The sequence below is a fragment of the Miniopterus schreibersii genome (genome assembly GCF_964146895.1).
Source record: "Miniopterus schreibersii genome assembly, chromosome: 8".
Classification (NCBI taxonomy): domain Eukaryota; kingdom Metazoa; phylum Chordata; class Mammalia; order Chiroptera; family Miniopteridae; genus Miniopterus; species Miniopterus schreibersii.
In genome coordinates, this window is record NC_138109.1 from 23797592 (window position 1) to 23817717 (window position 20126).

Here is a 20126-nt window from a genome sequence, read left to right on the forward strand (position 1 = left end):
GCATATTTTATATTTTGATACAATCTAATTCCTGCCAATAGTACATAAGACTGTGTTCCTTGTGAAAGCTGTTTTAACCATTTCTATAATTTTGATAAATCTTACTGAAAAAAAGAAAATACTCTTATGCTTTTATTTGCAATTCTTTAAATAAAGCTGAAGATCTTTTTAGACTTGTCTGTCAATATTTATTTTATTTTTGGACTAGTAAATTCACACCTGGGATATTAAATTTAGTTCTGGGAACTTATACTTTGAGAGGGACAGGACAAATCAAAGCCTAAATGGTGACCTAAGTGGTAAAAGGGACACAAAACCATGTCACCTAAGTGCCACCTGAAGGAATAACGAACATTTAGCATGAGTACGAAAGCAAAGTCTTCATCCATCCACCTAACAGATATTTATAGTGTGTACCAAAGCACTGTGTGGGTGCTGGAAATACAACCATAATCAAAATATTATTCTTGCCTTCATAGATTTTCAGTCTAGTGAGGGACAGAGCCAAAATAGCCAACTATTACAAACTGTGGTAAGTGCTACACATGGAGACAAGGGTGCTATAGGAGCACCTAGAGGGTATGTGGAAAGGTTCCCAGAGGAAGTAACCTCTAAGAGTCAGCCAAAAAGAAAATTCTTTTTTTTTTTTTTTTTGGTTTCAGAAAGAAAAGCATGTATAAAGGCTCAGAAGTGAGAAAAGAAAGTTCTAAAAACAGAATCTTTTTATATGGCTACTGGGTGGAGTTTAAAGAAATAGTTTAGAAAAGAGGTTGTAGATAAAAGCAGTGTTTGGTCCGGCCGGGCGTGGCTCAGCGGTTGAGCATAGACCTATGTATGATCCAGGAGATCAAGGTTTGATTCCCAGTCAGGGCATGTGCCTGGGCTCAATCCCCAGTGGTGGGTGTGCTGGAGGCAGGCAACCAATGACTCTCTGATCACTGATGTTTCTCTCTCTCTATCCTTCTCTCTTTCTCTCTCTGAAATCAATAAAGATAAAAAAAAAAAAAAAAAAAAAAGAACCTTAAAAAAAAAAAAGCAGTGTTCAGGTATCAGAGAGCCTCCTACACCACATTAATGAGAAGAGGAAGCACTGAAGGGTTTTGAGGGGAGTTACTCTGTCTGTAGTGTGACGATGGGTTGGAGGATAGTAAGGCTGGAGGCAGGAAGACTAGGAAGCTGTTCTAATAACCTAGATATGAGACGATGGTAGTTTGAACCAGGAAAGTAAGAGTGGCAGTGAGAAGGCAGTCCCTAGAGCTGCTTTCTAATAATTAGAGGCCACTGAGTGAAAACTGGGTAAAACTACTCCATATGGCTCTAAAAGTTGCAAGTATGACTAAAATAGAATTTACAAAGAAACAGATATTGACCCAATAATTATCTGTCAAAATATGATGTGAGCTGCCCAAGGCTGTAAGTCCCCAACAACTTTGAGGAGTTCAACAATTTGTAAGAAATTCAAAACGTCAGATTCTGAAATGCTGGGCCATATTAGATTATTTTAAGGCATCTTCCAAACTCTGAGATCCTAAAAATCTACAGAATTTTATCTCAGTTTGATATTTGGGGCTGCTTTTTATGCTTGATGGGCAAAAGGAAATATGTAGGCTTAATTTATCAGAGGATAGGCCTAGCTGTACTACCCCTACTCCCACAAGGAGAAATATACTTTCAAATTTTAATCACTTTATGTTAAATTAAGTATCCACTTTTCACAATTCCATCAACAAAATAGGTTGATTATAATATACCTTATGTTGTCACTTAACTATAATTACCATCATAAGCAAACAAAACAGCAGCAATCACAGTTCTTTCCATTTGCCGGCACCATGCCATACTATGTTCAATATCTCCCACATGCAGTATAACCTGAAAAGTAGGTTTTATTTCCACTTAAGACATGAGGAATTAGGCTCAGAAAGATTAAGTAATTTTCCTGAAGTCACAAAACTGGTTAGTGGGAAATAGGAATTTCAACCAAGGTCTGTCTGATTCTTAGGTCCATACTTTTTTTAACACCCACTAGTATCCTAGAAAGCTTGAGGAAAGTTTTAAAGAGTAATGAAAAGTGACTATCATTTATTATTTATCAAGTGCCAGGCCTTTTGCCTGCATTATTTCATTTCATTCATTTCTTCAGCTCACATTCATAGAATGCTTCACTTCAAAGGATGTCACAAAATTTGACTTAAAGTCTGAGGATAGTCACTGGACAGGATGAAAATAATAATCCTCCAAGTTGAAAAGTATTTAAGTTTTTAAGATGTTTCACATCCATTAGCTCATGTAATCTTCTTAACAACCCTGCTAAGTAGGCAGAATGATTATCCCCATTTTACACGTCCAAAAACTAAGAATCAGAGTCACAAAGTTACTAAGTGGCAGAGTAGGCTTTCAAAGAACCCAGGAGTTCTGGCTCCTAGTCTAGTGCTCTGTTACTGTACGTTATCCTCCTTGTCAGCGGGCAGTGACAGTAATGTGTTACTGAAAGGAAAGGATGATGAAGCAAACAGATAGTAACAGAGCCGAACACGTGAAGTTGCAGTAATAAAGTGTGTAAAAACACTTGGACAAAAGCTGATAACAGCATAAGGCTATTAACATTCATGTAACATGTAGAAAAAGTTTAAGGAACTCTAAGAAGTTAAGACTAATGTTTATATAGGAACCTTGGAAGCTTATTGAGAAATATCAGTATTAGTTTTATTTCTCAACTCCTAGTCCTAAAATATACTATGAAGGGATGAAAACCAAATGCAATTATTAGCCTGACTCTTGTTATTTGATATTTCAATATTTTAGTTTTTATTTAGTTAAAAATTTTAGAAAACCTTTAGGTTTAATTTCAGCTCAATATCTCTTATAAATAATTTATTTTTGGAAAACCCCACTGAATTCTGAATTATGGATTGGGGTGGGGGGGAGGTTTGTTTTAGTTCTGGATTTAGTGAATTAATAAGTTACTTCCAGTTTGGTTCATTTCCCATCCGCCTTGTATTCTATGTAATTAAATCCCACACCCTCCCTTTTTATTAGCTTGGTCTGTGGCCTCCTGATAAGGAGGGTTTGACAGCAGCAGAGATGAATTACATGGGCTCATGACACAGACAAGAGCACAGGAGTTTGAGACAGAGACACATGGAATTCTTTTCCTAGTTATAATCTAATCCCTGGTTTAGTAATTCCTCTTATTTAACAGAAGCACAAGAAAAATATCTTACCTAACTCCAGGATGTCAGTAGCTTCTATTAAGGAAAAAAATGTTACAGAGTAAGTCATCATGACAAACATACCAAAATGATAGAAAGGTGAAGATCTGGGATAAAACGAGGGCTTGAGGGTTTGTCTAGTCCAATTCTCTCATTTTAAAAAACATTGAGTTTAGTAGTAATAGTTGTGGAAGTACACCACTCAATTCTGACTTACTCCCAAGCATAAAGTCTTAAAAACTATGGAAGTCCAGAGAAGCTAAGCAACTGTGCCTTAAAGCTATGCAGCTAATTTAGGATTAGCTGTACTTAGAATCTAAATTTCCTAATATCCAGTTCAAACCAAAGCACATTGCTTTTGACAGTTACCTCTATAAATGACAATATTTACTTTTGTTTTAACCAGTGAGTTCTTTGTACACTCAAAAGTTTTATGGTAAGAGATGTCAAATAAAAGTCTTCCATGCTAACTAGAGTTTTTTTCTTACCTTGATGTTGGGATGCAGACTCCAACAGATGACCATATTTGTGTTTTCTAACATCATTCCAGTCTATTTCTGTGGGAAATAAGAAAACAGTCATGTGCCAAGAAAATACAAGATTCAATACTTCTCCAATTTAGCAGTATGTATTAATAGTTTCTGATAAAGTACTTCTAAGACTCTATTCTATGGAAATAATCCAAAATACAGAAAAAAGGGTTGTATTTTAAAAGCTTCAGTGGGGTTTATAAATAACAAAAAAGGGGGGGGCCTTAAATGTTAAAAAAAAAAAAAGGCATTTTGCAGCTGTTAAATTTTTACAAAGGCTAAACAACAAAACAGGAAAATGTTTGAGTTATAATGTTATCTGGTGAAATATGGGATCAAAAATTATATTCATGGAATAATAACAATTATGTAAAAAATAAAAAACAAAGACACCCCTGTTTGAGCTAAACTGTATACCCCCCAAAATTCATGTTGAAATCCTCATTCCCTAGTACAGTACGTCAGAATGTGACTATTGGGAGAGAGGGCTTTAAAGCAGGCAATTAATTTAAAATGAGGCCATCAGGGGCCCTAATCCAATATGATGGGTATCCATATAAGAAGAGAAAATTTAGACACAGACAGGTACAGAGAAAAGGTGATATGAAGACACAGACAGAAGACAGACATCTATAATCCAAGAAGAGAGGACTCAGAAAAAAACACACATAAAAAACCACATGTCCGACACCTTGATCTTGGACTTCTAGCTTCCAGAACTGTGTTTAAATCACCTAGTCAGTAGTCTTTGTTATGGCGGAACTGGCAAACTAATACAAGTCTAAAAAATTATCATTAGAAAAAAGACAGAAGTAAACAGCAAATATAAACAAGTGGTTATCTTTGGGTGGTGGTACTGTTTTTTCCCCCTTTCTACTTTCTAATTGCATATATTTTAAAATTTTCTATAAAGAGGATGCGTAACTTATATAATGGAAATACATTTTCCTTGTTTGAAAATTTAGATTCATCTACTGACCATCTACCACTCTCTCACCATCAATTACGCATCATGTTTTCACTTCTCTTCCTACCCTGTTCAGATTCCATGGTCCCCAATTAAAATCACTTCCTGGCAAACACTCTTGACTCCCTCCAAGTTTCAATCCTAACTGTGGTTTAAGTCACTTATCCACCTATACCATGCCTACCCCAACAGCTGTTGAGTGCTGAAGAAAAACAAATGCAAGTTTATGGGTCTCACTTTAAACTCATGACCATAACTCTCAAATGCTGCTTAATGCCATTTGGAAATCACACCACATTTCCCTACTAAGTTTGCTTTTCCACTTTCCAAAAAACAAATTCATATGCTTTTCTCCTCATACTCTAAATATTCCCTCCCTTACTTTCACTCTTAGGGGAGGACATTAATTGAGGGTTCACTGAGAAAACAGAAATAAGAGATAGGAACCTTCTACATGCCACTCATTTCAGAAAGGCACACATCTTGTTTAGTGGTATACCCCCAGTGCATAGTACAGTAGCAGGTTCTCAGTTAACATTTAGTGAATGAATGAAGTTACTCATTCATCATTCTTTCTGTTTTCTGGTTGCTATGGATAGTGTCCTTGTTTTTATCAAAAGCCAACCCATCCATTTTTGCTCCAGATCTCATTTCCTCTCATCCTCTTAAAGACTTTGCAAGTATTCTCTTTCTAATAAGATCGTCTGCATCAGCATTCTTACTACTCCATCATCTATCAAAACAAGCAAACACAAAAACCCAACAAACACCACCTCTTAATCAACATATATCCTTCCTGCTATATCCTTCAATTTCTCTGCTCGTCTTCATGGGAAAACTTACTTTAAGAGTTGTCTATAGTTGCTGCCTTCTTATTTCCTCACATTACCACTTCATTCAAATAGCGTTTTTCTGCTTACCACTCCATTGAGATAACTCCCAAATTCATATTTCTGGCACTGACCTCTTCTTGGAAGTCCACACTTACATATACAATTACCTACAGACCATCTCTACGTGGTTATCAATCAGATATTTCAAACTGAACAGTTTGAAACAGTCTGGCTAAAACAAAATGCCCTGTCTTGCCAACCTGTTCCTCTTTTTCAAATTAGTAAATAGCATCTCCATCACCTAGTTGCTTAAGCCAAATATACTTGAAATTATGCTTGATGCCTCTATTTCCTTTACACTCACATCCAAGCCATCAGTAAATTCTGTTGGCCCCTATCCCAAATCCATCCACTGCTCTTAATCTCACCATTCACACTGATCTCACTCCTTTCCAACCCATACTTTAGTATTAATTTTCTAAAATATGGATAATATAAAACTTGTCACTAGTTCATTTAAAAGTCTTCAAAGATCAAGCCCTAACCTGTATCCAAACATAACAATCACGTCATTCTGTTTCATCTCTCTGGACTCTTCTCTGTTTGAGAGGGACTTTTCCCTCTTTTTCTATTTGAGAGATTCCTATTTATTCATCCTGGTTGACAACTATTACTTTGCAATAGCCTTCTGGTAACATCCTCAAGCAGGGTACAGTGCCATCTCTACCTCTTATTTCTATGCCTGTATCAGAATATCAATAGTAAATATTACTAAGCCAGTCAGTATTGCTGGGGCCTGGCACACAGCAAACACTCAAAAAAAGGGGAAAAAAAAGTTTGTCTTTTTACCAAACTCAGAAATAGTTATACAATGACAGAAAAATTATATGTATATGTATTTAAATGTATGATTTCACCCTAGCCGGTTTCGCTCAGTGGATAGAGTGGCAGCCCACGAAATGAAGTATCTGGGGTTCGATTCCAGCCGAGGGCATATACCTTGGTTGCAGACTCGGCCCAGGTTGGGGAGCATGTGGGAGGCAATCAATCGATGTGTCTCTCTCACATCGATGTTTCTCTCTCTCTCTTTCTCTTCTACTCTCTCTGAGAAAGGAATGGAAAAAAATATATCCTTGTGAGGATTAAAAATAATAAATAAAAATAAATGCATGCTTTCATCAAAACAATTTTGAAAGAGATTGATACTTAGATACAGACATGTATAACAAGGCACTTGGCCTTCAATCTATAAGAGGGAGAAAAATACGTAATGGACAATGCCATATTGGACAAATGAAGTTCAGTGTGGCTGAAGCAGAAGGGGGTATGATAAGAGAAGTAAAATGTAGTTAGTGTTAGTGGTTATATTTTTTAATATAATGGAGAATGCAGATCTACAATATGCAAGAAGTCAATGGGCAGACAAATAGAGGTGAGGGATGGAGGAGAGAATATACTTATTGCCTATGGGACCTTGGTTCTAAAGGTCCATTTACACCCTTGCTTTTCACATGGCTTTGGTTATTCAACCTCCCTAGTGATTAAAAGAATCATAATTATGTCAGGTGTAGAGGCAGAAGAAAAGGCTTTAGAGAAAATATGAATTTAATGTCAAATGGAAGAGCAAGCTTGACTTAATATTGGACAAGACAAATCATCGCACCTCAGAAACTATGCTTAAACATAAAGAGACTTTAAAGATTTCTGATAAGGTTCTTAGTTTTCACAAACCTCAAATTTTACTATAATTTAAACTCTGAATTCTTTAAGATATTTGTCTATTTAATTCAACTAATACTATTAAAAATATCACTATAATGCCTGGCCGATGTGGCTTAGCAGTTAAGCATCAACCTGTGATCCAGGAGATTGCGGTTTGATTCCCTTTCAGGGAACATGCTGGGGTTGCGGGCTCGATCTCCACTGGGGGGACTGAAGGAGGCAGCCGATCAATGACTACTCTCTCTCATCATTGATGTTTCTCTCTCTCTCTCTCTCTCCCTCTCTTTGAAATCAATAAAGACATATTTAAAATATATAATATATATATATATATTACTATAAAATGGTAAGAATATATAACTTCCAGAAATGGCTACAAGTTTTAAGGACATTTAAGTAAGATGACATAATACAAAGTGTCTAGCATGGTTCCTAACACAGAGAACAAATTCATTAAATAGGTTTTTCTTTCCTTTCTTTATAAAAATCTCTAGTGTAGTTGAATCATTACAGAAATATTTTTAAGTATTTAAAAAGCAAAACTTCTGTTGGGCTGGTGTGGCTCAGTGGTTGAGCATCGATCTATGATCCAGGAAATCTCAGTTTGATTCCCAGTCGGGGCACATGACAGGGTTTTGGGCTCAGTCCCCAGCAGGGGGCATGCAGGAGGCAGCTGATCAATATCTTTCTCTCATCATTGATGTTTCTGTCTCTCTCTTCCTCTCCCTTCCTCTCTTTGAAATTAATTGAAAAAATATATATTTTTTTAAAAAAAGCAAAACTTCCAATCTCCTTTCATGATCTGGAAAATTCATGCTAATGACAAAAATGACATCATGGCTAACACAAAAGGATAACGAGTGACCTAATTAGTAGTGAGAAGTTCTTTAAATTAAGTCTTTGCTAAGGCTCTTAATCCCTCTTACCTCCAGGATAGGAGGTTAAAAGATACTTACCACTAGGCTGCATAGTCAATGAACTAAAAACTGGTCAAGGTGTTAAGAAGTTTGGGATTTATCCCTGGATCCACCAATACCTTAACTCTGACCTCTGACAAGTCAGTTTCTCTGTATGTTAATTTCTCCATCTGAAAAGTGGGGGTGGGAAGGAAGGGGGACATTTATTACCCTGTGAAGTACTGAGACTTTTAGCTATTAACAAAATAGGCTATATTATAAGAAAAGTAGGACAGTTAGACACAATTTTTTTGTTTATTAGACTATTTCAGGGTTAGACAGTACCTTATAGTAAGTACCACAGGTGTAATTTAACTAAGCCTCAATACCCACAGAGATTCAGAATATAGATATTTGTTGCATTTGGTTCCATGCAAATACTGAATATAAATATAGTTTCCAATTAACCAGGTTAAGATAGAAAAATCAACAGACATTAAAACACCACTAACATGGTGTTATGAATTGATCTGTGTTCCCACAAAATTCATGTTAAAGTTCTAATCTCCAATGTGACTGTATTTGGAGATAGGACTTTTAAGGAAATAAAGTTAAATGAGATCATAGGGGTGGGGCCCTAATCTGATAGGACTGGTGTCCTTAATAGGAAGAGAAAGACACCAGATCTCTTGCCCCCCCCCCCCCCCCCCCCCCCCCCGCTCCATAAACATATACAGAGAAAAAGGCCAGGTGAGGACACCTGTCTGTAAGTTAAGGAGAGGTGCCTCACTAGAAACCAGCCCTGTTAACACCTTGATCTTAGACTTCCAGCCTTAGGAGCTGCGAGAAAATAAATTTTTGTTGTTTCAGCCACCCATATATTTTGTTATGGCAGCCCTTCCTGACTAATATACATGGTCATATGACAAATGAGGCTGCAGCCTTTAGGCAAGTAAGTTAACTGCACTAAGCCTCAGTTTTTAATCAGTAAAGTAGAAATAGTAATCCTAATGCTACTTGCTTTACTAGGTTGTCGTGAAGAATTAAAATATGGCTTTAAAAGTACATAATACAAAAAAGTGCATAATATAGATAATAGAGATTATTAAGGAAAAACTTGCTGTTTACTACCTGTCTCAGAGAGAAAACTCAGACTGTGAATAATACAATGTATTTACAAAAAGGACATTAGAACCTCCTGTTACTGGTTAGCCCCTAAGGATTCTAATACAATTTGAATAACTACTATAGGAATATCTGCTACAATTACTTTTACTTTGTTTCTTTTCCCCTTTAGCTTCCTTTAACTGTTGAATAGAACCTTTAAAAATTACAGTAATATGATCTTCTTAGGGGAAGTGAAGGTGCCTATATTTATTTCAAAACACAGTAATGACATTAAAGGGGTGGAGTAAGCAGAGTAACCTGAATCCTTCGATGTCCAGAGCCCTGAAATATTAAGAGAATAGTATCTGGAACATCCTAGAAAATATACCCTCTTTGATTTCTGAGAAAAGAGTGTAAGAGTGTAGACTAGTAACATCTAAAGCAGTGCTATTCAACAGAACTTTCAGTGATAATGAAAATGTTCTGTATCTGTATTGTTTAATGAGTAGCCACTAGCCACATGTTGTTATTCAGCACTTGAATGTGGCTAATGTTACTAAAGAGCTGCATTTTTAATTGTATTTAATTTTTATTAAATTTAAATAGACCCATGTCCAGTGGCTACTGTACTGAACAGCTCAGATCTAGAGAATGTAAAGATTCTAGTATTATTGAAAACCCTTGAGAGAAAAATAATATGTAATAGAAAAATCTACAAGGCTATGGGAACATCCTTTAGGAATGTGACAAAACAATTACAATAGGACATAACTTGAAGCAAGTAGAAAAAAATTCTTCACATATTGTGATATTAAGAAAAAATTCAGTTGTAAATGATCTCTTGTCTATTAAAATAGCAATAATAATTATCAGCATTATATAGCTCTTATTTTTAAGTGTTTACTATGTGCCAGATATTGTGATAAGTATTTCAGTAACACACCACTCTCCCCAGTTTGATACCACTTAGTATGTTATCGTTACTCCTTTTTACAAATAAGGAAATGATATCAGGGAGGTTGATTAATTTTCTGAAAGGTCAGAGGAAAAGGCAGGTTTCAACACAAACCACGCTCTTAACAGCACTGTCTCTCTCCTCAAAACAAATGAACAAATGAAAAAGAAACCTTATAAATGCATGTAACACAAAATAGTCCAGCTTGGGAAGAACTACAACCAGGTGTGAATGTGGATATTCTACCCATTTTACTACAGTAAAAACTGACGCTTGATCTGGACACTAAATAAAATTAGACATAATCTGGGATTTAATGAAGTAAAATTAGGTTAAACAGAGGATGCCTATAGACACTGTATTTTAAATATTCATAGAGCTTGGAAAATACAAAAGAAGTAATGCAGGCTTACATGCACATACCAATGGGAGAGAGAAGGTGAGGAAGGAAGGGAGGAAGAGAACAGAGAAGGAAGGATGTTTCCCCCAGAAATGAAAACCGGAAAATTTAAAAAAAGAATCAAATGTACTTCTGAAAACCCATTACAAGACAGAACTCTTTCAGGGTTAGATAACAGTTGTGGTTTTAATAATCCACAATCCTACGCCAATATGCACAGAAATCAAATTGAAATGTTGAGAGCAGAACAGCTGTCCCACTGTGGTCATGGACGACAAGCTACAAGGGAGGCAGGAGACAGACGGAGGACTGGTCTGGGATGTGCTGCTGATCAGCTACTCCCTTATTAGCAAGTATTCCTAGTGCCTCTCAACTGATCCTCTGCTTCTAGCTCTCCATTTACTTTGCTCCATTCAGAGATGAGTGTGATGAGATGGTAATATTCCTCTGGGATGATCCACCAGGAGAGGGGTGGGGGGAGGCAAGCTAGGCAATCACTTTCTCAAAGAGAGCAATAAATTCTGTCTTGTGCATGCGGCAGATGCGAACAAAGAGGATGGAGCAGATCTCTCCTTGGTGACTGTCCATCCCCCCACTCTCTGTGTAGCAATTATGCATCTCTGCACGTGCACACAGAGAGAAGAACCCCCAGAGAACATCAATATTTCCTCTAACAAGCAAAGCAACTAACAATGAGTGGCTAATGAAAATGCAGAGAAGCCATAACTCCTTTTGTCTTACAGACCATCCTAGTAGACTTCAATTATGTATAATGTTTACCCTTTGCAGAGGCTTACAGAGGTATGATCCAGAGCACAGGAAAAGCTAATGCTTTTTGGAATGCTTCTGGCTCATGCTTCTTAAACAAGGAAGATTATTGGTACCAATGGTGCCAAATCATACTTCCTGGAAATGCATAGTGTGTTTGGACAACAACCAGTAGTTTATTATAGATGTAAAAGGGATAGGGTAAGCTACAGAGACAAATGACAGCAACTGAGATGAGAAAAGCAGGTAGGCAGCAACTTGTGAAGAGCCTCATTTGCCATACTAAAACAATGGCATGTTACATATTGAAGCATTTGGCGTCATCCCGAAGAGTGTGTTAGACATTCAATATCAAGATCTGTTGATTTATTAATGGTATTTTACATCTATAAAGGGGTTTTAACTTTTTTCCATAGACTTTTACATACATTATTTCCAATGTTCATACAGTTTCCATACGTACATGCTTACTAAATTCTGATACTAATTATGAACTTATAATGTAGCGAGAAGGGTAAGATTTAGAGGCAAAAGATCTAGGACTAAATTTTGCCATTCATAGTAACAAGATTTTTAATAAGTCTCATAACCTCTCATTGTTCCCATAAAACAGGAATAGCAATAGTACTTCATAAGATTACTATAAAGACTGTATGGGACAATTATGTGAAGAGTACTTTGCAAACTATAAAGAGCTGCATAAATGACAGGCAGGACTTGTTAAAACTAAAGGATAAGTTGGCAAGAAAGGGTGAGATTCTTTTATTCACTCTAGTAGCTTTTTGTGACACATACATTCATATACAGCCTAATAGAGGGTAACTATTTCTCTTACATATAAATACAAGTTCTGACCTTTTCCAGGATCTGATTTTTGCATGGTACCATCAGCTATACCAAATAGGAAATCGTTTCTTTAGTAAGATGGAGAAATCTAGAAGCAAAAGATAGAAAAAATTAGGAATGTGAACAAACTACTATAGATCAAAGAAAACATACAGTGAAATTAGGTTTTTATCAAAGGAAACTAGCAGTCTGGACACCCAGGCAGGGTTTCCCAAGGGCAGCAATTTGATTAGGTTTCCAATTTCCAGGATCCTTCCCTCAGCTTTGTAGATTCAGAATCCTAATTATGTTAAAAATAGAATAGACTCTTGACAGATTGATAGGTCATTAAACAACAATGGATAAACTAGAATGTTTGTTTATTAATTTACTGTGAGAAATATAACAGCCACATGAACTAAAATATTGTACACTGAAAACTACAAAACACTGCTAAAAACATTAAAGAAAACATAAATAAATGGAAAGACATTTGTGTTCATAAACTGGAAGACATATTAAGATGACAATAATACCCAAAGTGATCTACAAACTCAATGCAATCCCTATCAAAATCCCAATGATATTTTTTGTAGAAATAGAAAAAGCCATCCTACAATTCACATGGCATTCCAAAGGACCCCAAATAGCTTAAAGAATCTTGAAAATGAAGAACAAATTTGGAAAACTCACAATTCCTGATTTCAAAACTTATAACAAAGCTACAGTAATCAAAACAGGGTGGTATGGGCATAAGGACAGACATATAGACAAATGGAAGAGAACAGAGGACCCAGAAATAAGCCCTAACATATATGGTCAAATGATTTTCTACAAAGGTGCCAAGACCATTCATGGGAAAGATACTCATTTCAACAAATGATGCTGGGAAACCCAATACTCACATGCAAAAAAAATGAAGTAGAATGTTTACCTTATACCATATTAAAAAAAAACCTAACTCAAAATGCATCAAAGACCTAAACATTAGAGCTAAAATTATAAAACTCTCAGGAGAAAACATAAGGGGAAATCTTTATGACACTGGATTTGGCAAAGATTCTTGGACATGACATCTAAAACATAGGCAACAAAAAACCCCCAAATACACTGAATTTCATTAAAATGAAAAACATTGTGCATCAAAGGACACTATCAAGAGAGTGAAAAGACAACCTACAGAATGAGAGAAAATAGTGGCAGATCATATATTTGATAAGAGGTTAAATCTAGAATATATAAAGAACTCTTGTAATTCAATAACAACAAAACCTCAAACAACTCAATTAAAAAATGGGCAAGGAACCTAAATAGTTTTAATGTGGAATGAATAAAGCAAACCTATAGCTATCCAGAACATTAAGCTTCCAAAAGTGGCTTATTTCCCCAAGGTTTCCCAGAATGAAGATTTGAATGCATGTCACCATCTGCAGACAGGAGCTACTTAATAAAAGCTTTTCATGGTGACAAAATTAAAATCTGAGGTCAGAGTCATATAGCTTTGGGGACCCATAACAGACTATTAACCCATTTACCACTTTTTAAAAAATCTGTTCATACTGCCCAAGCAGACCTTTGAAAGATGTCTATGCTATCCAGTACCAGAGATCTCAAGATCAACCTTATTCTATTAGAGTCTAAAAGGATAGAGTCCTTATAGAAAACTACCTCCTTAGACACAGAACACTGAAAATAGGTTAAATCCTCCCCTGCTCAGGCCATGAAGACATTTGGAACAATTATGTTTTCTATGTACCAATAAACTGAGAGGTAACTTAGACCGAAACTTGGCCTGGTTCATTCTTTGTCACTGAGTAGTCACTTCTCCAAGGGCTTCAAATTCTTCACCTGAAAACCAGGAGGTTAGAACTCTGTAGTGCCTTTCAGGCAGGTCCCATATTTACTACAAACTAGCTGCGTGCCTCTATTTCCTTATCATCCACCTCTACAAGTGTCTGATTTTATAACTTCATAGAAAATCCTGTTATTGAAATAAGGAAAATTTATCAAACGATATCAGCTGTCTTCCTGCCAGCTACTCAGGCAATTACCCTGACACCCATTTCTGGTTGGGAAACTCTGAAACTACCTCTTTCTTCATGGTAACAATAAGACCAGAGACTACAAAGGGGCTTCCAGTGAAATGTGTCTAGGTGAATCCAAAATAATATAGCAATCTAAGGAAAGGGGTCATTTCTCTAAACAACTGACTTGACTGAGAGGGCGTGGAATAATCTTTGAGTGGTATTAAGCAAAGGCATATCATAGATTTTTTAAAAAGTTATTTGGGGTGATACAGAAAGAATATATAAGCATTCCAAACAGCTAAGGCAGAAGAGTGGTACCATTTTCTAAGAGTTACTCAGTATTTACTAGGAATCTTTTTTGTGTTAACTGCTGAGAATAATACCCCTTTAAATAAGTCAGAAAAACTTTGTATATAATCATGGAAAGAGAAGGAAGCAAGAGGCATGAGAGGAAAAAAAAAAAAGTCCAGTTTCACTTCAGAGACAAAACTTTATGGTTGCCTGGCTTTTTGAGATTTTTAAAAAAAATCTCAGAAACTTAGCTTTTAGGACACAAAATACCTTTCTCAACTTCCTCAGCTTTTTACCCAGCAATTTATCCCTTAATTAAAATCTACTTTAATTTTTCCTCATTTTTAGTCTCTGGGGTTCATTGGACCAGGATTAGTGGTAGACTTTTTTTCAGAGAACAATTTTATATGGTAGTACTAGTTCAGAGAACTCCAGATATTTATTTCATCAAAATCACTGATAGGTGTCTAATACTCTTTAACACAGAGCAGTAATTCAAAACTTTTTTCCCCACCCTGATATATCTGAATACAAAACACTTTATCGTGAGGGCAGGCTCATTAAAGGCATTGATTTTCAGCAAGAGGGTAGGATTAATTTGATGGGAAGGGAGGCTCCACTGGGTGAAGTTTTTTTTTGCAATCTCCAGGGGTATTTGTGTAATTAGAAAAAGTACCTCCCCCAATTCATAGGTTTCTTCCATTGCCCTTCCCCCAGCTCCATGTTCCAGAGCAGTGTTGTCCAAAAGAAATACAATTTGAGCCACGTATGTCAGCTTAAGTTTTTAGTAGTCACATTTTAAAAAGTCAAAAAGGTGAAAATGATTTTAAGTATTCACTTTAATTAACACAATATATTGAAATATTATAATTTCAGCCAGTAATTGTTATAAAATCAATGAAATACTTCACATTCTTTTTATATTGTCTTCAAAATATGATGTGTATTTACAATTACAATTTATCTCAATTCAGATGCTAAATTTTTATTAGAAATACTTGACCTGTATTCAAATTTCATAAAATTTACAGTTGAAAAAGATTCATATACTGTTATTCAAAACATACTTAAAATTTTTCCAATAACTATGCCAGAGATCAGTTTTTAAATTTAATTTTAATTTAAATAAGATTTACTATCTAGTAGTTCATTTCCACTAAACATGTGGCTATTGTGCTAGGCAACCAGTATCTAGAGGAAATAAATAATAAAATTAAATATTAAGTACTTACATGTGCCAGGCATTGTTCTAAGCACTTTACTTGTACTAAATTGTTCAATTCTCACAACCCAGTAAGATACAGTAGGTATTATTATCTTCATTTTATTGATGAGGAAACCAGTGCAAAGATATCTTATAATTTGCCCGAAGTTACACAGCTAGTAAATTAGTAAATGATGAAGCCTGAATTCAAAGCAAGGTAACTTGGCCCAGCTGGTGTGGCTTAGTGGTTGAGCGTCAACCTATGAACCAGAAGGTCACCGTTTGAGTCCCAGTCAAGGCACATGCCAGCCAGGTTGCAGGCTCAGTCCCCAGTAGGGGGTGTGCAGGAGGCAGTCTATCAATGACTGTTTCTCATCATTGATGTTTCTATCTCTCTCTCCCTCTCCCTTCCTCTCTTTGAAATCAATAAAAACATATTAAAAAAAAAAAAAAAAGCAGCAAGGTAATTTGGCCCAGTTCTTGTTTCTGAGGCTTAGGGTTTTTCCAAGAAAACTGGGCTATTTAGTATACCCTAGTTACAAGTAAACACAATCTTTGGCCTATGTTTGATTAGAGGCTCTCAGCATTGGCTGATTTTCTCCACTATATGTCCCTATCTTGATTATATGTTAATATAAATTAGGTCATGTCACTCCCCTGCTTAAGATCTTCCCAAGGCTCCCCATAGCACTTAAAATTCAATCCAAGTACCTTACCTTGACCCACATCATTGTACATGATCTGACCCCTGCCTCTACCAACTTTTCTCCTTCCACTGTCATTCACTTTGTTCCAGCCAAGATGGCCTTCTCTGCTCCTGATGCAGGCCAAGCTACTTTATCTACTACTTTAGGGCTTTACACTACCTGGAATGTTCCACCCCATATTCATATGGCTGGCTTCTTATCATTGAGGTCTCAGCTTAAATGCCCCCCCCCCCCCCAGAGAACCCTTCCCTGACCACTCAATCTAAAGTAGTTACCCAGACTCTGTCTATCATGCCACTCTTAATTCTCCACAGCAGTTATCACCATTTAATATTTTCCTTGTCTATTTATTTGTCTCCTCCATTGGGGCCTTGCAGGGTTATTTATTCAGCACTATATCCCAGTACTTGGAATAGTGCCTGGTATAGAGGAGGTACTCAATAAGTATTTTTGAATGAAATAAATGAAGGCTAATCACTTAAAAAAAAAAAAAAGCACAGTGACTACTTTCTGAATTTAAAGAATATTGTGGCCCTGAACGGTATAGCTCAGTTGGTTGAGCACTGTCCTATCACTGTAAGGGTCACAGGATCCATTCCTGGTCAGGACACATGCCCAGGTTTTGGGCTTGATCCCTGATCAGGGTGCCTGTGGGAGGCAGTGGATTGATGTTTCTCTCTCTCTTTCTCTCCCTTCCTCTCCCTCTAAAATCAATAAAAAACCATATTTAAAAAAATAATAATATGTTGGATGGTTTGTAATTTAAACTCAGGTGATTTCTGAGATAGATTTTGGAAAATCTCTTAAAATGAAGCAAAACAAGCTGGGGCCTTTAGTATCTATAAGTCATTCTTGAATCTGACAAGATCATTACATAAAGGTAATGAGATGATGAAAGTAGTTGAGAGACATAATCAATTAATATACTTCTGCTTTTTGAAGACTTTTCTGAATACAGTCCTCACAGCTTATTAAGGAAATCCACGTAACATAATGGCAAATTCTATCTGATTAAGTCATTTAAGAGACATGCACTGTCTTTTAAAATATGAGATTTAAAAAATATGAGAAAGTACCCAGCTACATAGCAGAACTGGAAAATAGGGAGGAATACCATTAAAGAATCTGAAACTTTGAAGAACTTCTGTAACATATAATCTAAACAAAGCTATATAATAGAAAATATCAATCAACTGCTGAGAGCCTCTAATCAAACATAGGTAAAAGATTGTATTTACTCCCAGGGCATACTAAATAAATCAGTTGTCCTGGGGGAAAAAACCCAAGCTAAGAAACAAGAAATGGGAGTTGATGGAAAGTATTGAGATACCTGAGATTTTAAGACCTGTGCTAGCTAGCATCTCTCTCTAATCAAACAAAGCTTCTAGCTACATTGTTTTCTACTAGGTACAAAATGTACAATATTACTTTTTATTAATTTTAAAGATACTTTAAAAGGAGAAAAAGACAACCATAAAGAACCTACTCTAAATGTGAAATTGAAAAAAGAATAACTGATGGCATTCTCAGGAAAATGCAATGGGATGAGTTAAGGTTAGAAATGAAAGGGTAGGAACACAGATAGTACAGAGAAATCCAAATAATGAATAGCCTGGTAAGTAAAATTCTTCATAGGAACAAAGCAATGTAAATAGAAAGCTGTATTTAATTACAAATGTTTGAAATATATTTGCACTCCTGGCCTCCAAATTAGTTTAAACCTCTTTCAGAAAAGTCCTAAAAAATTACCAGAGAAATTTCAATATAGCTGGGTAGGTAGAAGAATACATAAATAGATATGCAATATTTACAAGTAATGGTAAAATTTAGGTGGTGAATATAAGGTGTGTCATTGCAAAATCCTTTTAATTTTATTGTATGGTTAAAATTTTTCACACACACAAAAAACTACTTTAAAATATCTCAGAGAAGCTGCTGTCTCAAAGCTCAATATTAGGCAACATTGGGCAACAGTGAAAAGGTGGGTAGGCTAGAGCAAAGAGACTAAAGGAAAGAATAAACATTGTGTTTTTTTTTAGCACTTTTACATATATGACCATTTCATCACAATGAATCTGAAAGGCAAGTGATATTATCTTCATTACACACACATACACACACACACACCCCCACACACACACCACCCCTAAGGTTTAGTACCTTAACCAAATTATACTGATATCAGTGAATACTGAGCCTGGGATAAAAATATGTATATAGGTTTAAAAATCTTCCTAAAATCTTAATCTATCTTTATCATTTATTTTCTACAAGTATCTAAGAAAGTGACTCTATTTCAGCTTTACTTGGAGAAGTACTTTAAATAACAACATACAAAATATACTTTATTGATTTTAGAGAGAGAGGAAGGGGGGGGTGATAGGAAAGTCAGTGAGTGAGAAACATCGACTGGGGCTGCCTCTTGCATGCACCTCATTGGGGATAGAGCCTATAACCCTGGCATGTGCCCTGACAGGAATTGAACCAGTGACCTTTTGGTGCATGAGATGACACTCAACCAACTGAGCCACACCAGCCAGGACTATAAAACATATTTTTACAATATACTATACAAAATATGAATGACTTCTAGTTTCACTCCTCTACAATTTTCAAAGTTAACTGACTTACATATTATCTTATTTGTATTAGTTATTTTCATACATCTTTTATAGTTCTTTTAGCACTATAATTCCCTTGAAATAAGGACTCAGACCTGATTCATTTCTATATTCTTTGTAACAGTAAATCGGATAGTAGTTTAATGAATGTCTACTTACAGAAAGAATGTGATCCTCACAATAGATATACAAGATGGCTAGGACATCTACTCACAGTATCCTTATTAAACATTTGAAGAACAGATGCAGAGTAAACTCTAATGCTATTTCTCAGCTTAAAAAGCTCATTTGTTGAGCTAAGGCTCTGGTCTTTTCCTATTGCACCACTGACTCAAGAAAGATACTAAGCCTGATTCTCCAACTGAGAGTCCGGCTGGGTGGCCAAAGAAAAAAACTTTAGTTATGTTATTTTTAAAATGTTTGGGAAACTCTAAAATATGGATCTTAATGTGAATATAAAATGTTTGTAAACTTGCTTTCACAAAACTAATCAATAGTCTTCTGACTGGTCTCTCTCTACTTCCATTCCACCATATGTATGGCAACCAGAGTAACCCTTCTAAAAGAAAAAGTTAATCATATTGATTCTGTTTAAAATCCTTCAACAGATTCATGTAGCCTATAGAATGAAATCCACCAAAGTCCTTGGCATTGCATGTGTAGCCTTTCAAAACTTAAATCCTTTAAGATCTGGCCTTTGATTACTTATTTCTCCAGCCTCATTTACCCATTTTCTCCTCTTTACCTTCCTCCCCTAAGTTATTCTAAATGATCTACAGTCCTTCAGCTCATCTCTAATTAAGTCCCTTTTCCCATTATACACTCAATTTGTCAACTTACAACTCATCCTTCAAAATTTAACTCAGAAATCAATTTATCTCCTCTTCCTCAGCCTTAGCACTTTTCCCTAATCATTTCTTCTTCTGTGTTATGTTGCTATTTGGTTCATACTTATAGCATTTAAATATTGTATTACAATTGTTTGTTTATCTGCCTCTACACACTATTTGACAGTGAAGCCGTTAAGGGATGTCTTGTTCATCTTTATACCCCTGGGGTCT

At 35.9% G+C, this 20126-nt stretch overlaps 1 protein-coding gene across 4 annotated transcripts in view; it reads right to left on the reverse strand.

The window, feature by feature from the left end:
• The window catches only part of SCMH1 (Scm polycomb group protein homolog 1), a 97416-nt gene that overhangs the window by 65497 nt on the left and 11793 nt on the right, over positions 1-20126 (reverse strand). For 3 of the 4 annotated variants that reach the window (XM_081143661.1, XM_081143664.1, XM_081143666.1), the window contains exons 2-4: positions 12246-12324; positions 3701-3769; positions 3225-3248 (exon numbers count right to left, since the gene is read on the reverse strand). In XM_081143661.1, coding sequence (XP_080999787.1) covers positions 3225-3248; positions 3701-3769; positions 12246-12270 — 118 coding nt within the window. In that variant the 5' untranslated portion in view covers positions 12271-12324. Of the gene's footprint in view, positions 1-3224; positions 3249-3700; positions 3770-8220; positions 8352-12245; positions 12325-20126 lie in introns of all 4 variants that reach the window. The other variant, XM_081143662.1, reaches the window with a different exon arrangement.